Source organism: Phyllopteryx taeniolatus, chromosome 9 (genome assembly GCF_024500385.1).
Source record: "Phyllopteryx taeniolatus isolate TA_2022b chromosome 9, UOR_Ptae_1.2, whole genome shotgun sequence".
NCBI lineage: Eukaryota > Metazoa > Chordata > Actinopteri > Syngnathiformes > Syngnathidae > Phyllopteryx > Phyllopteryx taeniolatus.
This window is the reverse complement of record NC_084510.1, coordinates 26,983,078-27,001,544: the sequence shown is the minus strand read 5'-3', so window position 1 is coordinate 27,001,544 and position 18,467 is coordinate 26,983,078. Positions and strand designations below refer to the sequence as shown.

The 18,467-nt window shown below is 42.4% G+C and overlaps 2 protein-coding genes across 9 annotated transcripts in view; one reads left to right on the top strand and one right to left on the bottom strand.

The window, feature by feature from the left end:
• LOC133483644 (synaptotagmin-2-like) overlaps window positions 1–9,264 on the top strand; it is a 27,809-nt gene extending 18,545 nt beyond the window's left edge. For all 4 annotated transcript variants that reach the window (XM_061785129.1, XM_061785125.1, XM_061785126.1 and 1 more), the window contains exons 7-9: window positions 2,027–2,144; window positions 3,450–3,583; window positions 4,195–9,264. In XM_061785129.1, coding sequence (XP_061641113.1) covers window positions 2,027–2,144; window positions 3,450–3,583; window positions 4,195–4,410 — 468 coding nt within the window. In that variant the 3' untranslated portion in view covers window positions 4,411–9,264. The remainder of the gene's footprint in view (window positions 1–2,026; window positions 2,145–3,449; window positions 3,584–4,194) is intronic.
• LOC133483645 (protein phosphatase 1 regulatory subunit 12B-like) lies at window positions 463–18,467 on the bottom strand. Of its 5 annotated transcripts, none has more exons than XR_009790168.1 (8): window positions 18,249–18,467; window positions 14,131–14,147; window positions 13,902–14,040; window positions 13,510–13,611; window positions 13,355–13,408; window positions 12,518–12,568; window positions 10,835–10,995; window positions 463–3,490 (listed from the first exon to the last, which is right to left on the bottom strand). XR_009790168.1 is itself a non-coding variant. In XM_061785130.1 (7 exons), the coding sequence occupies exons 1-7, from the start codon at window positions 18,339–18,341 to the stop codon at window positions 10,909–10,911; spliced, it is 543 nt and encodes a 180-aa protein (XP_061641114.1). In that variant the 5' UTR covers window positions 18,342–18,467; the 3' UTR covers window positions 10,474–10,908. The 5 variants fall into 5 exon arrangements, 3 of the variants coding, with proteins under 3 accessions (XP_061641114.1, XP_061641115.1, XP_061641116.1); XR_009790167.1 differs by having other exon boundaries at window positions 463–2,113; XM_061785130.1 differs by lacking the exon at window positions 463–3,490 and having other exon boundaries at window positions 10,474–10,995.

Genomic DNA, 18,467 nt, shown 5'->3' with positions numbered 1-18,467 from the left:
GAGAAAAGTGATCTACTATATAGACAAACATTTTCACTCGTGTGGGCAGCACTTCATCACCAAGCCGCCAAATTACACATTATTAATTAGATAAGTGGATCTGTCCATGTGGTGCATGCAGAGGGAACATTGCTAAACACAACTTTTCTGGACATTCGTGTATGTGCCAGTTATCAGACACAGTACACTGAATGCTAACCTATGCTAACACAGTAGCTCATCTTACCTTTTGCCTTTGACACGATCGTGCCTGTATTAGTCCTGTATTATGTAAATTAGTCCCACCGTTATGGCACTATGCAGTGAAATTCATAAAGGCTCGCTCACAGACAAATTTGCAGAAATGGGCAGCTAACTAAAAATGTAATATATATATATATATATATATATATATATATATATATATATATATATATATATTTATTTATTTATTTAAAAAATTAAACTGAAATATCACACCACCATAAGTATTCAGACCCTTTGCTGTGACACTCATATATTTAACTCGGGTGCTATCCATTTCTTCTGATCATCCTTAAGATGTTTCTACACCTTCATTGGAGTCCAGCTGTGTTTGATTATACTGATTGGACTAGATTAGGAAAGCCACACCCCTGTCTATGTAAGACCTTACAGCTCAGAGTGCATGTCAGAGCAAATGAGAATCATGAGGTCAAAGGAACTACCTGAAGAGCTCAGAGACAGAATTATGGCAACAAGCAGATCTGGCCAAGGTTACAAAAAAAAACATCTGCTGCATTTAAGGTTCCTAAGAGCACAGTGGCTTCCATAATCCTGAAATGGAAGACGTTTGGGACGATCACAACCCTTCCTAGAGCTGGCCGTCTGGCCAAACTGAGCAATTGGGAGAGAAGAGCCTTGGTGAGAGAGTTAAAGAAGAACCCAAACATCACTGTGGCTGAGCTCCAGAGATGCAGTCGGGAGATGGGAGAAAGTTCTAGAAAGTCAACCATCACTGCAGCTCTCCACCAGTCAGGGCTTTTTGGCAAAGTGGCCCGACGGAAGCCTCACCTCAGTGCAAGACACATGAAAGCCTGCATGGAGTTTGCTAAAAAAAAAAAAAAAACACCTGAAGGACTCCAAGATGGGGATAAATAAGATTCTCTGGTCTGATGAGACTAAGATAGAAATTGTTGGCCTTAATTCTAAGTAGCATGTGTGGAGAAAACCAGGCACCGCTCATCACCTGTACAATACGGTCCCAACAACGAAGCATTGTGGTGGCAGCAACATGCTGTGGGGGTGTTTTTCAGCTGCAGGGACAGGTAAACTGGTTGCAGTCGAAGAAACGATGAATGCGGCCAAGTACAGGGATATCCTGGACGAAAACCTTCTTCAGAGTGCTCAGAACCTCAAACTGGGCCGAAGGTTCACCTTCAAAAAAGACAATGACCCTAAGCACACAGCTAAAATAGCAAAGGCGTGGCTTCAGAACAACTCCATGACTGTTGTTGAATTGCCCAGCCAGATCCCTGACTTAAACCCAATTGAGCATCTCTGGAAATACCTGAAAATGGCTGCCCACCAACGTCCACCATCCAACCTGACAGAACTGGAGAGGATCAGCAAGGAGGAATGGCAGATGATCCCCAAATCCAGGTGTGAAAAACAAAATGACTCATAGCTGTATTAGCTCAAATGCGTGCTTCTACTAAATACTGAGCAAAGGCAAAGGCTCTGAATACTTATGGCTGTGTGATATTTCAGTTTTTCTTTTTTAATAAATCTGCAGAAATTTCAACAATTCTGCTTTGTGTATGTGTTTTATTTAACACTGTGAAACCCAATTATTTCTATAAAGACAATGTCTTATTTAAATAATTTTTACACTGAGGCACTACCACACTGGATGAGAGATTTCAAAATTGTTAGTTGACCTGTTGACGGAGAAGCAGCACAGCTGGTCCTGGCACTGACTGAAGACATGATTTCTAACATTGGTTCATTATTCTTAATTAAAGTTTAAAATTCATAGCTGACGACTCTGGCATCTGTGCTGTTTCAGCCTGAGAAACTGGGGGACATCTGCATCTCCCTGCGTTACGTCCCCACTGCCGGGAAACTCACTGTCTGCATACTGGAGGCCAAGAACCTGAAAAAGATGGATGCCTGTGGATTATCCGGTAGGGAGACGATTATCACAAACACCAATGCAGTGGCTCCTTGATGTACCAAGGAGTTCATGTCCCTAAGGTGGCAACATAATCCAAATTTGTATGCAAGTGGGAATGTGCTGTAGTCTAGTAAATATTTGTATGGAAAAGCACTTTGGGTTTTAACACTCATTCTGAAATTAAGGTTGCAAGACAATTTTAGGGGTTTGAGTTAGGGTTTCAAACCAGGATTAGGTCTGCAATAAAGTTTAGGATTTCATATTAGGGTTCGTGTTAGGGTTTCAAGCCTGGCTTAGTTTTAAAATTAGGGTTGCAAGGCAGGGTTAGAGCTTCAAATCAAGGTTAGTGTTTCATATTAGGGTACATACTAGGGTTTCAAGCCTGTGTTATGCTTTCAAGCAAAGATTTCAAGCCAGGCTTTGGGTTTCAAATTAGGGTTTCAAGCCTGGGTGAGGGCTTCAAATCAAGGTTAGTGTTTCATATTAAGGTACATACTAGGGTTTCAAGCCTGTGTTATGCTTTCAAACGAAGGTTGGGGTTTCAAATAGGGGTTTCAAACAAAGATTTCAAGCCAGGCTTCGGGTTTCAAATTAGGGTTTCAAGCCTGGGTGAGGGCTTCAAACAATGAATTCAATTGTGTGTGTGTGTGTGTGTGTGTGTGTGTGTGTGTATGTGTATGGTGAATGTGATAACCGCTACACGATGGAAACTGTTGTGTTTCTTCAACCTTTTAACAGGCCCGGAAAACAAGTACAACACTGCTGACAAGCAAGCAAGAGACGAATAAATAAGTTGTTTCCACCCAGTCTCAAGCTGGTGACCTTTCGCATGATAGGCGAATGTGATAACCACTACACTGAGGAAACTGCTGCTGACAGGACCGGCAAAACGTCTGGTTAGCTGGCATTTACCAGAATGCGTTCAGGAACAGTGAGGCCTGCTCCCCACTAGGTCAAGGAGCTGGAAAGCAATCCTCGTTAGTGTATTGGACAGTAGTCATGTGGAAGACTGCGGTTTGATGGAGTTCGTCTTTAGTCTATGCGCATTCATGATTACCGTCTGAAATGCAGACTTGATTGGCTAAGGTCACACGTGATGGCTTGACTCATACTGGCACTGTATGGAACAAAAATGAACTGCCGTTCAAAAACCGTTCACAGATGTCAGAATGAGTGCATGCTCAAGAATGTTCCTCAGGCAGAAATACACTACAATCAGTTCATGTTAGCCCAAAATACGAACAAGTTCATAAAATTTTATTTTGTTAACTCATTTAGGTACAATACTGATGATTGCTAACTTGTTCTTTCGCAGACCCATATGTGAAGATCCAGCTGCTGCAGGGGGGTAAGCGTCTGAAGAAGAAGAAGACAACGGTGAAAAAGAACACCCTTAACCCATACTACAATGAATCATTCAGCTTTGAAATCCCACTGGAACAGATGCAGGTACAGTCGATGTCAAACTCGATTCTTCAATTGCAGGATACTAGTACACATAGAGCGCTTGTGACCCAAAGGACAAGTACAAGTAGTACAGGGTGGCTGTGGCTCATTTGCTGGAGCAGGTCGTCCACTGACCAAAAGCTTGGCAGTTTGAATTCCACCTCTGACTGTCCACTCTCAAAGTGTTTATGGGTCCCGGTTGGCTTTGTAAATGAGAAACTGTTCTCAATTTCCTTACCTGGTTAAACAAAGGAACGTAATTACCAATTTCAACAAGGTTCATTTACAGGAGGGACTAGTGACTGCCATGTCTGCCTCACAGTGTTGAAGTTACAGCTTTAAATCTCAGCTACCTGTTTATCTATTTTTAAATGAGCAAGATAAATATTAGATAGTTAATGATGAGAAATGTCTGATTTTGTATTGTATTCCCGGTCTGTGGTGCAAAAATCTTTTCCCATAGACTCCTGTGATAATTTATTGCAAATTATTTTGGGACTTCCCAAGCTACAGCTCGCAGGACACCCAGGGATTCGGGTACCCTAGTTTGAGAACCACTGGTGTTGGTGTCTGGTGAGTGTTTTAATGACACGTCACATTCATATTAATTGCAGAAAATCCTCGTGGCCGTTACGGTATTCGACTACGACAAGATCGGCAAGAACGACGCAATCGGCAAGATCTTTGTGGGCAGCAAGTCCACCGGGCTAGGTCTTAAGCACTGGTCCGACATGCTGGCCAACCCACGCCGCCCCATTGCCCAGTGGCACCCTTTGCAACCGGAGGAGGACATCGACGGTCAGCTTGCCTCCTTGGCGGCCAAGAAGTAACCTGGAAAGCCAACTAACCATTGAAGCCCTTCGTTCAATTACTGAAACTTTGCATGACCTAACCCAACTTGTCAGGAAAGCTGCTCAGCAAAAGACTCAGTAGAATAGATTCAGTTTGGGTTTCAAGGCATCCCATCTCGCATATTAGTGTCTGCTTACCGAGTGACCTGACTTGATTTTCTTTCAAGATTCTTCTAGACTGAAGTCTGAGCTGAATTAAAGCTTGGTTTTAATTGGTAGAGCATGCTTTGCCCACATGTCAACGGCTTTGCACATCTCACGTATCATGGCATCAATTTGCAAACAGCGGTGGAATAGTAGGTTTTAGGTCTGCTATAGAATCGTATTGTTCATGTCACCAAGGTGGCTTGCCCATCTATGCATTTAGATTGAATGGTGGATGCTTTGACTGTTCAACATCTGTTTCAAAACTGAGTGAATGTCAACAAGAAGTAGGCAGTTACACTGTTATTGTGCCAACTGAAACGACCGCATGGATGTAAAACCTGACTCACCTTAAACTGAGCATACATACTTCTTTTTTTCCTTTGGGCTTGTCCCTTTAGGGGTCGCCACAGTGCGTCATCCTTTTCTATGTAAGCCTATCTCCTGCATCCTCCTCTCGAACACCAACTGCCCTCATGTCTTCCCTCCTGACATCCATCAACCTTCTCTTTGGTCTTCCTCGAGCTCTCTTGCCTGGCAGCTCCATCCTCATCATCCTTCTACCAATATACTCACTATTTCTCCTCTGGACGTGTCCAAACCATCGAAGTCCGCTCTCTCTAACTTTGTCTCCAAAACATCGAACCTTGGCTGACCCTCTGATGAGCTCATTTCTAATATTATCCAACCTATCACTCCGAGAGCGAACCTCAACATCTTCATTTCCGCCACCTCCAGCTCTGCTTCCTGTTGTCTCTTCTGTGCCACTGTCTCTAATCCGTACATCATGGCTGGCCACACCACTGTTTGATAAACTTTGCCCTTCATCCTAGCAGAGACTCTTCTGTCACATAACACACCTGACACCTCCCTCCACCCATTCCAACCTGCTTGCACCCATTTCTTCACTTCCTGACCACACTCACCATTGCTCTGGACGGTTGACCCCAAGTATCTAAAGTCCTCCACCCTTGCTATCTCTTCTCCCTGTAGCCTCACTCTTCCCCCACCACCCCTCTCATTCATGGACATATTTTCTGTCTTACTTCGGCTAATCTTCATTCCTCTGCTTTTCAGTACACGCCTCCATCTTTCTAACTGTTCCTTCACCTGCTCCCTGCTTTCACTGCAGATCACAATGTCATATGCAAACCTCATGGTCCACGGGGATTCCAGTCTAACCTCATCTGTCAGCCTATCCATCACCACTGCAAACAGGAAGGGGCTCAGGGTTGATCCCTGATGCAGTCCCACCTCCACCTTAAATTCGTTTGTCACACCTACAGCACACCTCACCACTGTTCTGCTGCCCTCGTATTATTCTAACATACTTCTCTGCCACTCCAGACTTCCGCATGCAGTACCACAGTTCCTCTCTGGGTACTCTGTCATAGGCTTTCTCTAGATCGACAAAGACACAATGTAGCTCCTTCTGACCTTCTCTGTACTTTTCCATCAACATCCTCAAGGCAAATAATCCATCTGTGGTACTCTTTCTCGGCATGAACCCATACTGTTGCTCGCAAATACTCACTTGTGTGTATTTGGGGGATTGGGTTTGGCAGGTACATGTACTGTAAGTCTGAAAATTGTTTTCAGCGACAATGATTGGTGGTCGCTGAACCAATCAACCATAATTTCACAAACGCTGAGTTTACAGCATACACAAATCTCGCTACAAAGGTGTTGTCACCAGGATTTACACTGCATGGTTCAAGTGACACAATTCTGATTTTTTTTTTTTTTTTTTTTTTTTTTTTGCTCTCAAGTACCACAGTTGAAATATGTGCCAGGTTCCTAATGCCCTAGTGGTTGGGGACCATTGGTTTAAAGGTTTAAGTACCACCATTTCGATGCTCGTTTCATTAGCCTGTGTATGGCGTTTTACATTGTATGTTTGTATTAAGCTAGCAGACTTTCGTAAGGCAAAGTTACTCAATTTGGTTAAATACATAATGTGTAATTCTCTTTGTTTTATGTTTAATTTTCCAGTAAACCAGCTGGGAGTGGCAATAAACAGCATGAAGCAAGCATTTGGCCCCTTTTTTTTGAAGAATTGTTCACTGCTAAACTGCTGCTTGCTGTCACCATCTAGCGCTCATACCTCAAATTTTTGCTAGCAACTCAAGACAAAAAATTGCCCGAGCAACGGCTCATATCTTGAAAAACTTGAGGTACCACTGTATTATTGTTTAGTTACTCTGTGGTCACTGCCCGGTGTTGACACTTGTGGAGTTACTAACATGTTTATTGGCGTCTGCGCATGCAGGTTAATGTGTTTGGTGAATGTAAATGCAGTCATATCAGATAAACGTCACAAAAAACTGATAAATGAATTAAATTGGAATTGGGCACTTGAACCTGCAGTGTAAATCTAGCTAATCCTATCCCAATTCTGGGGCTGCATTCCTTATCTTTCACAGTCATACAATTTCCATAGATTGTTTGCACACCGCCACAAAAACTTCTAATTTCTGTTAAAATATGTGATGCTAGCAAATCCAACAAGTGGCTAATGAACATTATGACGTAAAGTATAGGTGGAAACAACGAGGAGATCCAACCCCCTAAGGCTAGATCATCTTATTTAACAAGTGTTAAAGTGGCTAGATCGGATGCTCTGCTACTACGCTACTATATCTTTGAGTTTGTGGCACACATTGAGGCACAAACAATAAGAGATTAGCATTGTTTTGTTGTTAGCGTCATTTGACGCACTAGACTTTTTCTACTGTTGGCACCCTCCATCCATCCATCCATCCATTTTCTACCGCTTATCCGAGGTCGGGTCGCAGGGGCAGTAGTTTTAGCAGGGACGCCCAGACTTCCCTCTCCCCAGCCACTTCATCCATTTCTTCCGGGGGGATCCCGAGGCATTCCCAGGCCAGCCGTAGGATGTAGTCTCTCCAGCGTGTCCTGGGTCGTCCCCGGGGTCGCCTCCCGGTGGGAGACGCCTGGAACATCTCACCAGGGAGGCGTCCGGGAGGCATCCGAATCAGATGCCCCAGTCACCTCACCTGGCTCCTCTCGATGTGGAGGAGCAGCGGCTCTACTCTGAGATCCTCCCAGATGACCGAGCTTCTCACCCTATCTCTAAGGGAGAGCCCGGACACCCTGCGGAGGAAACTCATTTCGGTCGCTTGTATCCGGGATCTTGTTCTTTCGGTCACGACCCACAGCTCGTGACCATAGGTGAGGGTAGGAACGTAGAACGACTCCAGAGTGGAAGAGAGTCCAACCCCTCTCGAGAGGACTGGTATCAGAGCCCAAGCTGTGCGTGGAGGCGAGTCCGACTATATCTAGTCGGAACTTCTCGACCTCACACACCAGCTCGGGCTCTTTCCCTGCCAGAGAGGTGACATGTCCTGAGAGCCAGCTTCTGTAGCTGGGGATCGGATCGCCAAGGTCCCTGCCTTCGGCCTCGCACCGCACCCGACCCCGGTGGCCCCTCCCACAAGTGGTGAGCCCATGGGAAGGGGGACCCACGTTAGCCTTTCGGGCTGTGCCCGGCCAGGCCCCATGGGGCCAGGCCCGGCCACCAGGTGCTTGCCTTCGAGCCCCACCTCTAGGTCTGGCTCCAGAGGGGTGACCCACGTCCGTGCAAGGGAAACCTGAGTCCATTTTTTGTCGTCATCAGAAGGGGTCTTTGAGCCGTGCTTTGTCTGGTCCTTCACCTAGGACCTATTTGCCATGGGTAACCCTGACAGGGGCATAAAGCCCCAGACAACTTAGCTCCTCGGATCATTGGGACACACAAACCCCTCCACCACGATAAGGTGACGGCTCAAGGAGGGGCTGTTGGCACCAGTTTTGAAATTACATCATCAGCATCTACAGGACTTAAATGCAACAACACAAACCCGAATGTTGAGACAACACATGCAAATTCAACAGCGTATGCGAAGCTTAAGTGAGCTAGTCGGATCGGAACAAACAAAAGAAACAGTTTTAATTTAGCTGTTGTCCCGCAAACTGATTTATTTCTCGGTAATTAAGAGTTGTACACTTTCCAAGCTCAAAGTTTTCCTGGCAAGTACTTTAAACGTTTATAGACATCTTGAGACGTGTCCAGGGCCATTTTGCTTGCGCCACCTTCCCCCAAAAAACTAAACAAAACAAGTGGCGGAATGTAGCATGCCTTGTAGCGTTTCATGGTCGTTACTGAAACGCTCTTCTTATCAAAAGCCAAAGAGCCCAAAACACCAACCAAAACAAAAACAAGACTAGATGTCGCACTAGAGATTCACGCTAAAGCAATAGCCTAAAAGCGCTGCCTTACGCTTTTTGCGCCGACCATTTTGTCGCGGGAATCGCCCACGGTTTGCGTCCATCGAGCTCATTTGTTAATAGGCTACAGCAAGTATGTATGTTGTACAACAAAATGTAAATACTAGCATGTTTGCCAACAATGTTATTATGTTGTGTTTTGTGTCCTTGTGTCATTTTTTTGATAATAAAACAGCTGAAGAAAATATGCTTCACAGATTGGATGTATGATTAATATGCTGCCATGCTACCCATTCTGTTACAGCTGTCCTTTAGGTTTCTGCCTATAAATGATAGAATGCAGTGGAAGTGGTTAAAAAAACGGATCATGAAGAAACATAAGCCCAAAAAAATCAGAAATTGATGAGAAACAAATGTCCCATTTGTACCAAACTGTCCAATAAAATCCCCTATTATATCCCACTTTGTTCCATAATGTCTCCCATTATGTCCCACCATTAACCATAGTCTCCTATAATGTCCAGTATGTTCCAATTTGTCCCATAATGTCCCATCATGTACCATAGTTCCATAATGAAAAATATGCCCCAGAAAAACATGAAGTAACACGAGGCTTTACCAAATCTAATTGTCGCATTGTGTCCCATTATAACCCATTTTGTCCTTTATTGTCTGTTAATGTCACCCATTATTTTCTGTATTGCCCCATAGCGTCCGCTATTATATTTAATTTTCCTTTATTTTATTTTTTTTTATGTTCCATTTTCCTGTAGTGTCCATTAATGTCCCCTTTTATGCTCCCTCTTGTGTCTCATTATTTTTGATTAAGTCACGTGAAGAACGCGATACTTCAGAAAACCTCGTGAGATTTGAGCTTGGTGAGCATCGAAACTCCTCCTTCTGAAATATTTCTGAAAAAAAAATCACATGAAGTCTTTAGCGAATCTCATTATGACCCATTGTTGTCCCACAATGTCCTATTTTGTCCCATAATTTAAAGAAAAAAGAAAAAAAGTGCCACAATAGTAAACCAAAGTAACGCGAGACCTCAGCAAAATTCGTGTGACTTGAACTCAATTAGCGTTTGTGTTTTCCGTTTTCTTTGTTCGTTTGTTTGTCGCCTTATGATAACCTTAGAGCCCAAAAAAGGAACGTACTGCAAAAAAGGGCCGTGCAATGCCTGGTTGTTGCGATATGATCAATATGATTTATTGCAGTAAGCAATATTAAAAACAGACATCCAGGCAGATGCAAACGAAAATAGCATGTAGCTGACGAGCAATGTCTACTAGCATAAAAATGATCAAAGAGGTTTACCAACCATTATTCTCCGTTGTGTGAGTGTCTTCCAATTATTCTTCAAATGGTGAGTCGTTTTTTTAAATTTAGTTCCGTTTTGGGTGCTACAATGTCACTAACTCCCAGACTTTTCTGTAGCCTATAGTTATTTACGATTTTATGATGTGGTGACAGTGGGAATAATTCCTATTTTAATGAAGCAATAGCCAATGTTGTGCATGATTTGTTCATTTATTTTATTATTTAAAAATCAAGTAAATATAAACATGAACTTGAACGGTACAGTAAAAGTATGGAATGGAGGATGCATTTTCATTATTGGTCACTAGGTGGCACCGTGAACCCACATATAAGGTAATAACAGAGCACTCATTTGGACTTAAATAGAATTATAATACAGTAAAACATGTACAATACAAAAATGAACTACATAATACACATACGGTAAGTCTGCTTGTGCTGTGCGTGAGAACAGTGTAATTTCTTCACATCTTGTATGTGTTGTATGGGGTCTTAATCGCAGATTTAGATGGGAATTGTGACATCACACTACAAGTTAAAAGCATGACATCCATATTTATTGCATATGGACTACATAGGTCACAGTTTCCATGGTGATGGATATCATTTGAGTTTATGTTCTGGAATGATTTGCCGTCGATCATGTCTTTACACGTGTATCATGATTTAGCCATCTGACAAAAAAAAAAAAAAAATGAATCGGAGGGATCACCTGTGTTGTTATCATGAGACATAAAACGGGTAGCAGGGATCCAGTACTCAGCCATCTGTTCAGCTTGGATTAAATCACTTGGATAATTTGGTGATGACGCGGATCAGCGCTCCGTTTTCATCCTTCAGTCTTTGGTTTTCCGTGTGAAGTTCTGCTTTTACCTGAGCAGGAAAGAACGCAGCAAATGAAACAAAACACAATGCAGCCCTTTAAAAAAAAACATTCAAATGAGATGTAATCATTCATTTGCCAAATTAGTGGAAGCAAAAAAGGTAGCAGGTAGTCAATATGTCTATATGGACAGACAGGTGCGTGACAACGACTAACAAACAGTCCACAGGATGAAAATGATTTCATCCGTGTTTTATAGCACTTGTAGGCATTAATGGTGGTAGTGAGAGGTGGTAGTGAGCTGGAGCCTGTCCCAGCTGACCAACCAATCACAGAGCGCATACTGGAAAGGCAAACAAGCATACAACTCATCTTAACTTTCGGCAAGAGGCGGGGTGGGGTGCAACTTGGAATGCTTCCCAATCACAGGGCACATATATACAAACAGGAATTCACCCTCACATTCACACCAATGGGCAATTTACAGTCTTACAGTTAACCTAACAGTCATGTTTTGGGAAGGTGCGAGGAAGTCGGAGTACGGGAGAAAAAAACACAAAATGCAAACTCCTCCTAAGAAGGCCGCAGCCGAGATTTGATCGAGAACCTCAGAACTGTGAGCCACCACTAGATCACCATGCTACCCATCACGTCTTCAGACAGCTTTGTTGATGACTTGACCACCGTGCCGCGTTTTGCATTGTCAAAAAAAAAAAAAATATTTACAGGTTTTTCATTGTATACTGTACATATGTTGGTATGTATGTGGCTTTTATACACATGGACAGCTCAACTATTTAAGACTGACTCCTCATTGTTCCTTTATAAATTCTTTTGGAAAAAAACAAAACAACGCATACACTCATGACGACATAGAATTTCTCGAAACCCAACACTGCCGCTCTGTTTTACGGGCCTATTTTCAGACCAGAGCTGCCACGTTTGTGTCGACTTCTCATTCGCGGAAGAACACAGAGGTTTTTGTTCGGCGGACGTTTAAGATAGTTGCCTGGATCCCAAGGGCTTTGGCGTCACAGCACGAAGAGCACAATGGCGACAAGGCGTGTCAGACGGACGACGACACGGTTGATAACAACAGTTGGGTCAGTGACTCCAGACCAGGGTGTCGTGGCACACTAGTGTGCTGTGGGAGATCATATTGTGTGCTCGGGGAAGTTATACAATTTCATTACATTATCATCTATCTAATCCTGTGATATATAGTGACATGCATAACAATTAAATGCTCTTTTTAGATGGCAGAAGGTAAAATTATCTATCCACCAACTGCTATTCATACAACAGAATAAGTCATCCTTCCTGCGAGTATATCAGCTTTGTTTTCAATTAAACTCATTCACTGCCAGCCGTCCCAGTTAACATGCCGATTTGACTTCTAAAGCCGTCAATGGCAGTGAATGTGTTTTAAAGAAATTATTTCTGTGGTCATACTTTTTGTGACTTTTTTTTTTGGGTAGTGTGCCGTCAGATTTTTCCAATGTAAAATGTGTGCTTGGGCTTAATAAACGTTTGGAAACACTGGAAAACATAACATTATGAAGTATACTGTACCTTCACTTGTTCTTCCATGTCAGATATTTTCTTCCTGAGACTCCGACTATCCTATGAGCAAAAAGAAATACACTTGAAAAGCGGCAGTATTCATTCATATTGCACAGTGATGAATGAAAAAAAAAAAAAGTTCCCCTTTTCATGGTGAATCCTTGAATTGAACGTCACACTTCCACGCCACGTTCCGCCCACATTAGAAGGTGTAAGTAAAAAAAAATAAAAATCTTTGTAGTTCACCTTAGCCCATCTGTCCATGCTTATTATTGGGCCTCATTTAGGCAAACTCCCTAGTGGGAGATCATCAAATTCGCCCAAATTATCGAGACTTTTTCATCGTGTTTATTCGTGAAACTGGTGTTGGGTGCTAATTATTCTTTTTTTAACTTTCCAAAATCTTGAAATGATCAACAAACATTGATTCCATCAGATGGCATATGCAAAAAAATAGCTAGGCTATTTCGTGTCGTCCATCTTTCGAGGATATCTGGTTGTAATTCGGGCGTATTTGCGGCAAATTCATCAAAGGAGTCCATCACGGAGTGTGGACTTGGCTAAAATTTCTCCTTCAAACCAAAATGTCCGATTTCCTGTTTTTTTGGCATGGGTCCTTGAGTTATTTTTCGGCATCCTGTTATGATAGACACTTCAACCCAATTTAGTATTTGTTCAGTAAAACTGGTGTGGGGGTTTACATTTTTAAATTTTAACTTTTTTTTTTTTTTTACACCCCCACCCCCATTCAAATGTTAAGATTCCCAAAATGAGAACATGAAACTCAAGGATTCCAAGAGGGACTTCACATCACAATTTCTGTAGGTTTCCAATAACGTCTGGTACCCTTTTCTCTGTTTCAAGCATGTTGGAACCCAATTCTCTCTTTTTCTCCTTCTGCTGCAAGAAAATATAGTTATTGCGGTCATTAAATGCAGAGTTTACTCACACAGAGGTCAGAGGAATCATACACCAATTGTCTGCTGCTGTGTGGAGGTTACCTGAGCTCTCTGCAGCTGCTCCTTTATCACAACCAATTCCTGCTTACTGGTTTCCAGCCTAGACTTCAGCCTCTGATTGGTGGCCAGAGCTTTTTCATACATCTGCAAAAATATACATCGTTGACAAAGGAGACAATTTATGCATTTAAAAAACACCAAAACACTTTTAAAACACTTCTCAGGTGTCTGGCATTATTTGTTCAAAAGACTTATAGCACAAAAAGTTAAAGATCTCTTGAATTTTGACTCAAATTACACTTGTCAATAGGAATTGCGGATCTGTGTATGTTGCACATGCAGCAGACACATCGGCAAACACAAATACCCCTCCTGTCCCACGCCAACAACCCTGGCAGTCGCTTGAAATCGAACTTGAAACAAGAATCACGTGCCTTTTTATAATCATTGTGTGCTATCTCCTCTTCGGCCTTTTTCCTCGCTGACAGTCTGTTCTCCCGCCGCGAGAAATACGACTCGGCGTGGTTTTTCGTCGTGTCGTTGGAGGCGTCCGACTCGCCAGACGACTTCAGTCTGAAAAGAATCGAAGAGACTGGCCATTAGGACAGCTGCAGCTCGCAGATGTGACTTGATTTTGCGTGAGTTAAAACCTATAAAGCCTACCTAGATAGTCGCTCATGCTGAAATAGAAGAGAAATGTGTTAAAACTTTGCATATATTGAATTTGGATAACATGCTTTACGGCAGGAGTTGTGCGTGAGATTAAGTGTAAAGGAAATTACATAAAAATGTGATTCATTTTTCATCAAATGAAAGGTAAAATGTGAGCATTTCCTAAAGTTCATGCTTTTAAAGCTTATGTTTTGTTTTTTTAAATGGTGTTTGCCATCTCTGTCGGGATGTTTATTAGTAGTTTTGATCATGTTTGTATTAGCGTCACTACTACCATTAATCAACACTAGAGACGTGTCCTTCCATGCAAAGCTTTGAAAATTCAAGCTCAGTGAATACAGCGTAGAGGAAAGAGCCCTTAAATAAACCTAAAGTAAACACGTCCAAAAAAGGCCATAGCTGCAATAGCGGCCTTCACAGTTGGATTTATCACGACGGCCTCCTTAAGTACGACTTACGTACTTTCTGTAGTCTGTAGTATGACGCACAATACCAAAGGCCCTGTCTTCAAGGGCCATCAAATGTTAAATGCTCGATGAGAGCCTAAACCGCAGCGTGGACATTTTGCCATAAAAGACTCAATAAAGTAAAATAAAAGTCATAAGATTAAGTAAGCTAAACAGCGAACAGTGTGACATCCTAGCAGCCATCCCGCAGTTAAGATTGTTGTTGATTATTCAACGTCACGGGGAATTTAAATCTGGACAGTTAAAATTAGATCTGCATGTAAGGAAGACCGTATATGGCTGAGGAAACCTTTGTACCTTTTGGAAGCTTTTTTTATACACAGAAGTTCTTGGTTGTCCCACAGAAAGCGTTAAGAATAGACTTCACCCCGGCTGCATGGCGTCACTAGGTCAAGAACTATGTTGATTTTGATTGACATCCAAAACAAGATGGATTTCAGGATAGTCCGGGAGCCCTTCATGCCATTTGGACCATCTACAAAAAAGCAAAGTGCCCAAAACCCCCAGCCTCACATTGTGTTTCACAGTAGTACCTAGAAAGTCCTAGTCCGTAGAGGGACTAGGTCAAGAACGCAGTTGATTTTGAATGAAATCCAACATAAGAGGGAGAACATGCAAACTCCACACAGGAAAGCCGCAGCTGAGATTCAAAACCAGGACCTCAGGATTGTGAAGCAAATTGGCTACTAGGCTACCGTGCTGCCCAAGCTGTTTCATATAATTCAGCATTATTTTCATTCTATTGTGAACAAGCATCATCCCCCCGCCCCCAAAGAGTGACTTCTGAATACGCCGCGTTGGCATATTTTGCTGTTAAGCACAATCGATACAACAGTGCTGAGAGCTTGCATTTGATTTCAGCTATGCGGACTCACAGATGTCTACGTTGAACATGTAACACACACTTTTTTTCAGTGTTTAGAGACCATGATCGGGGTCATTGAAAAAAGGATTCTCAACTCAACCTTTTTTTGAAGGGCACTTAAAAAAACACCCGCAGGTAAAACAAAAATCGAACAGAAAAGACTATAAAAATAATAAATATTAATACATACACTGTTGTTGTTGTTTTTTTTTTGTTTTTTTTTAAACAAAAATATACTTAAAAAACTTTAAACCAATCGGTGACATCAAAATACTGTCTTTACAACAAACATTCTCAGTGCTAATGTTGGCTGCCTGCTGTGCCACAAGAGGCCTGTGGGTGGTCTCAAGATGTCTGAAGTTATGGTCAGATTTCCCAAAGAGAGAGAAGAAGAGTCATGTGCTCCCTTCAGGATGTCCAGAGTTTGATTCATTTTGCAGTGGAACAGACATCTGGTTTGGGTGGGGGGGCCTCACGATTATCAGTGGAGATATCATTATGTGTGTCGTGTGCTGTGGCGGTCATCTCCAGTACACCACACACGATTACATCGCATACTTGCAATTTTGTTTCCTCGTCATGTGTGTGATTTCTCACATTTTAAAAGTCATTTAAGATGTTAAAAATCTGTATGCACCCCGCTTAGACAGTCCCCTTAATGGCAACAAAAAGTGGGTCAAAACACCAGACAGCCCGTCATTGCTTTAGCTGTTCCGTGTGGAACTGGATACTTGCATGCATGGACAAAACAAAACCGCTCATGAAGCTACAATCCAGTGTGTGTAAACACTTGTAGATCTTCCCTAAGACATTCACTAGGCTTCTGGAGCTTCGGCAGACAGCGGATGCACTCAGAGGAGCCTCTGGTTTAAATGAAAGGGATATCACATATAAACAGACTCTGATTGAGAAGAGCCTACGTGATGTGATTCGTCCTCGTTCCGTCCCATCGGGACCACTTAACTGCTGACCAGTTATTCCCCAGTGGAAAATGTTTCCCGCAGGACGAGCGGGAGAAGATAAACATTCATAAATACTGTGAGTGAGTTCCCACAAGTGGATCCAAGCGCTTCTCTTCCCTCCCCCTCCGTTCTGCGGCACTTATCACCCCTTTCGCTCTCTCTCCACATCCTTTTTTCATTCCACACTTTTGTCTCTTTCTAGTCACGTTTCCACAGTCTGCAAGTTCAACCCAAAATGTCCGGGAAAAAAATGTGAATAAAAGTCAAACAAAACTATAGGTGTTCAATATCTACCCGCACGTGGATGACTTAGGCAAACAGTTTTATTGTGTGACGGTTATCAGAAGCTAAGACTTGTAACACTGTTTTAAAAGTAACATTGCAACTCTGCTTACCTTTTGACTTTTACATGATAGGGTTTTCGTCGGCCCTTCGCTTGAAAGTGGCTCTGGAGCTTCATAAAGCCTGACTGATCACGGTCATGGATGGAGAAACTCAGTGTGGGGGTGATTATGATGTATGTTAATTAATGTTATGTAATGGTGGCATGGAAGCGGGGAAGGCAGGGACCAAAATTAACAAGTTGGCCGGTAGATGAAAAAAATCCACCTGCCAAGTGTATTTTTTTACCAGTCAAAATATTAAATCATTTGTTGCTGCTTTGGACTGGTGTCACCGCTGCTAATGCTGCTTGTGCTGGCAACAGAGAGGGACAGGCTGGACTTTTCCCCCCTTTTTTCTTTTTTTCCTGTTGCTTTCCACATGATCACTTGGGTGGTACTTCTTCAAATGAGTAAACACAGCGTTGTCTGTATTTGAGGGGGCCGAAATACCTTACAATATCCAATATTACTGGCTGCAGTACACACACGCCGCTGCACTGATCCGTGCGTGTATGTTTGTGTACGCGGGTAGAAACATTCACTCGCCACGTGGCGAGTAGCGCTCTGAGATAATTCAGGCGAATTTGGCGACTGGAGTGTTAATTTCGGACTCTGGCGGAAGGTCTCGCTCACAGACACATTTTCAAATTGATGACAAAAGATTTACTTGGTTGTTTAATTTCACACATCATGATGGGCAGGCTGAAGCTCGGATACGTCAAATATCTGTATACAAAAAAGTGGAATTTACACGTTAATTATGTTTGATTTCGGACGTGCCATTGTATTTAATACGTTTTATTTAATCACAAATGCTTTTCTTTGTTTCTTGCCCTTTTTAAAAGAGTGATTCCAACCACTCAGGTGTTCCACTGGAAATTATTGAAGCCAAATGGTTTTTATGTAATACCATTTAAAAAAAAAAATAATAAAAAAAAATAAATTAAATCTTTGTTCCAGTGCAATTAAATCAACTTTATTTGTTAAGCATTTTAAAAGCATGCACAGTGCACCATAGTGCTGTACAAAGCAATAAATACATTCACTATATGTGCTAGCAACGTATAGTGACAGGCAGAACTATTAAATGCTCTTCCAGTGGATGGCAGAAGGTACAATGAACCTATTGCCATTCATACAACATAATATTAGCTTTGTGTTCAACTGAACAGGCCCAGACTTCGCACTGAGTAAATAAATTGAGCTCATCATTATTTCAGTCTACTTTTGTGACATTTTTGTTATGTAAAATATGTGCCTTGACTCAATCAAGGTTATGAAACACCGCAGCAGTTTAAGTCCATGTTGCCAACAAAGAGGGTATTCGTTATCACACTATTAATTACACAGGATGCAAAGAAAACGTGACAAATATATTGCATTAAGTTTAGGATTTGGTACTAAGAGATTACAAATCAACCCGACAGCTCACCCTCAGGCCCTCGTTGGCGGGGGATGACGAAGAGGAAGAAGAAGAGTCAGAAGGCGACTTCCTGAGGCGTGGATGAGACAGTTGGGACGACATGGCTCAGGGTCCCGACAGCCTACGCGTGCAGCTGTTCCACGTCAATGAAAATACACCCAGATGTGGACCAGTACCAATACCTCATTCAGCCCGTATTTATCCTTTGATGGAGAGGGGGTCCATTAG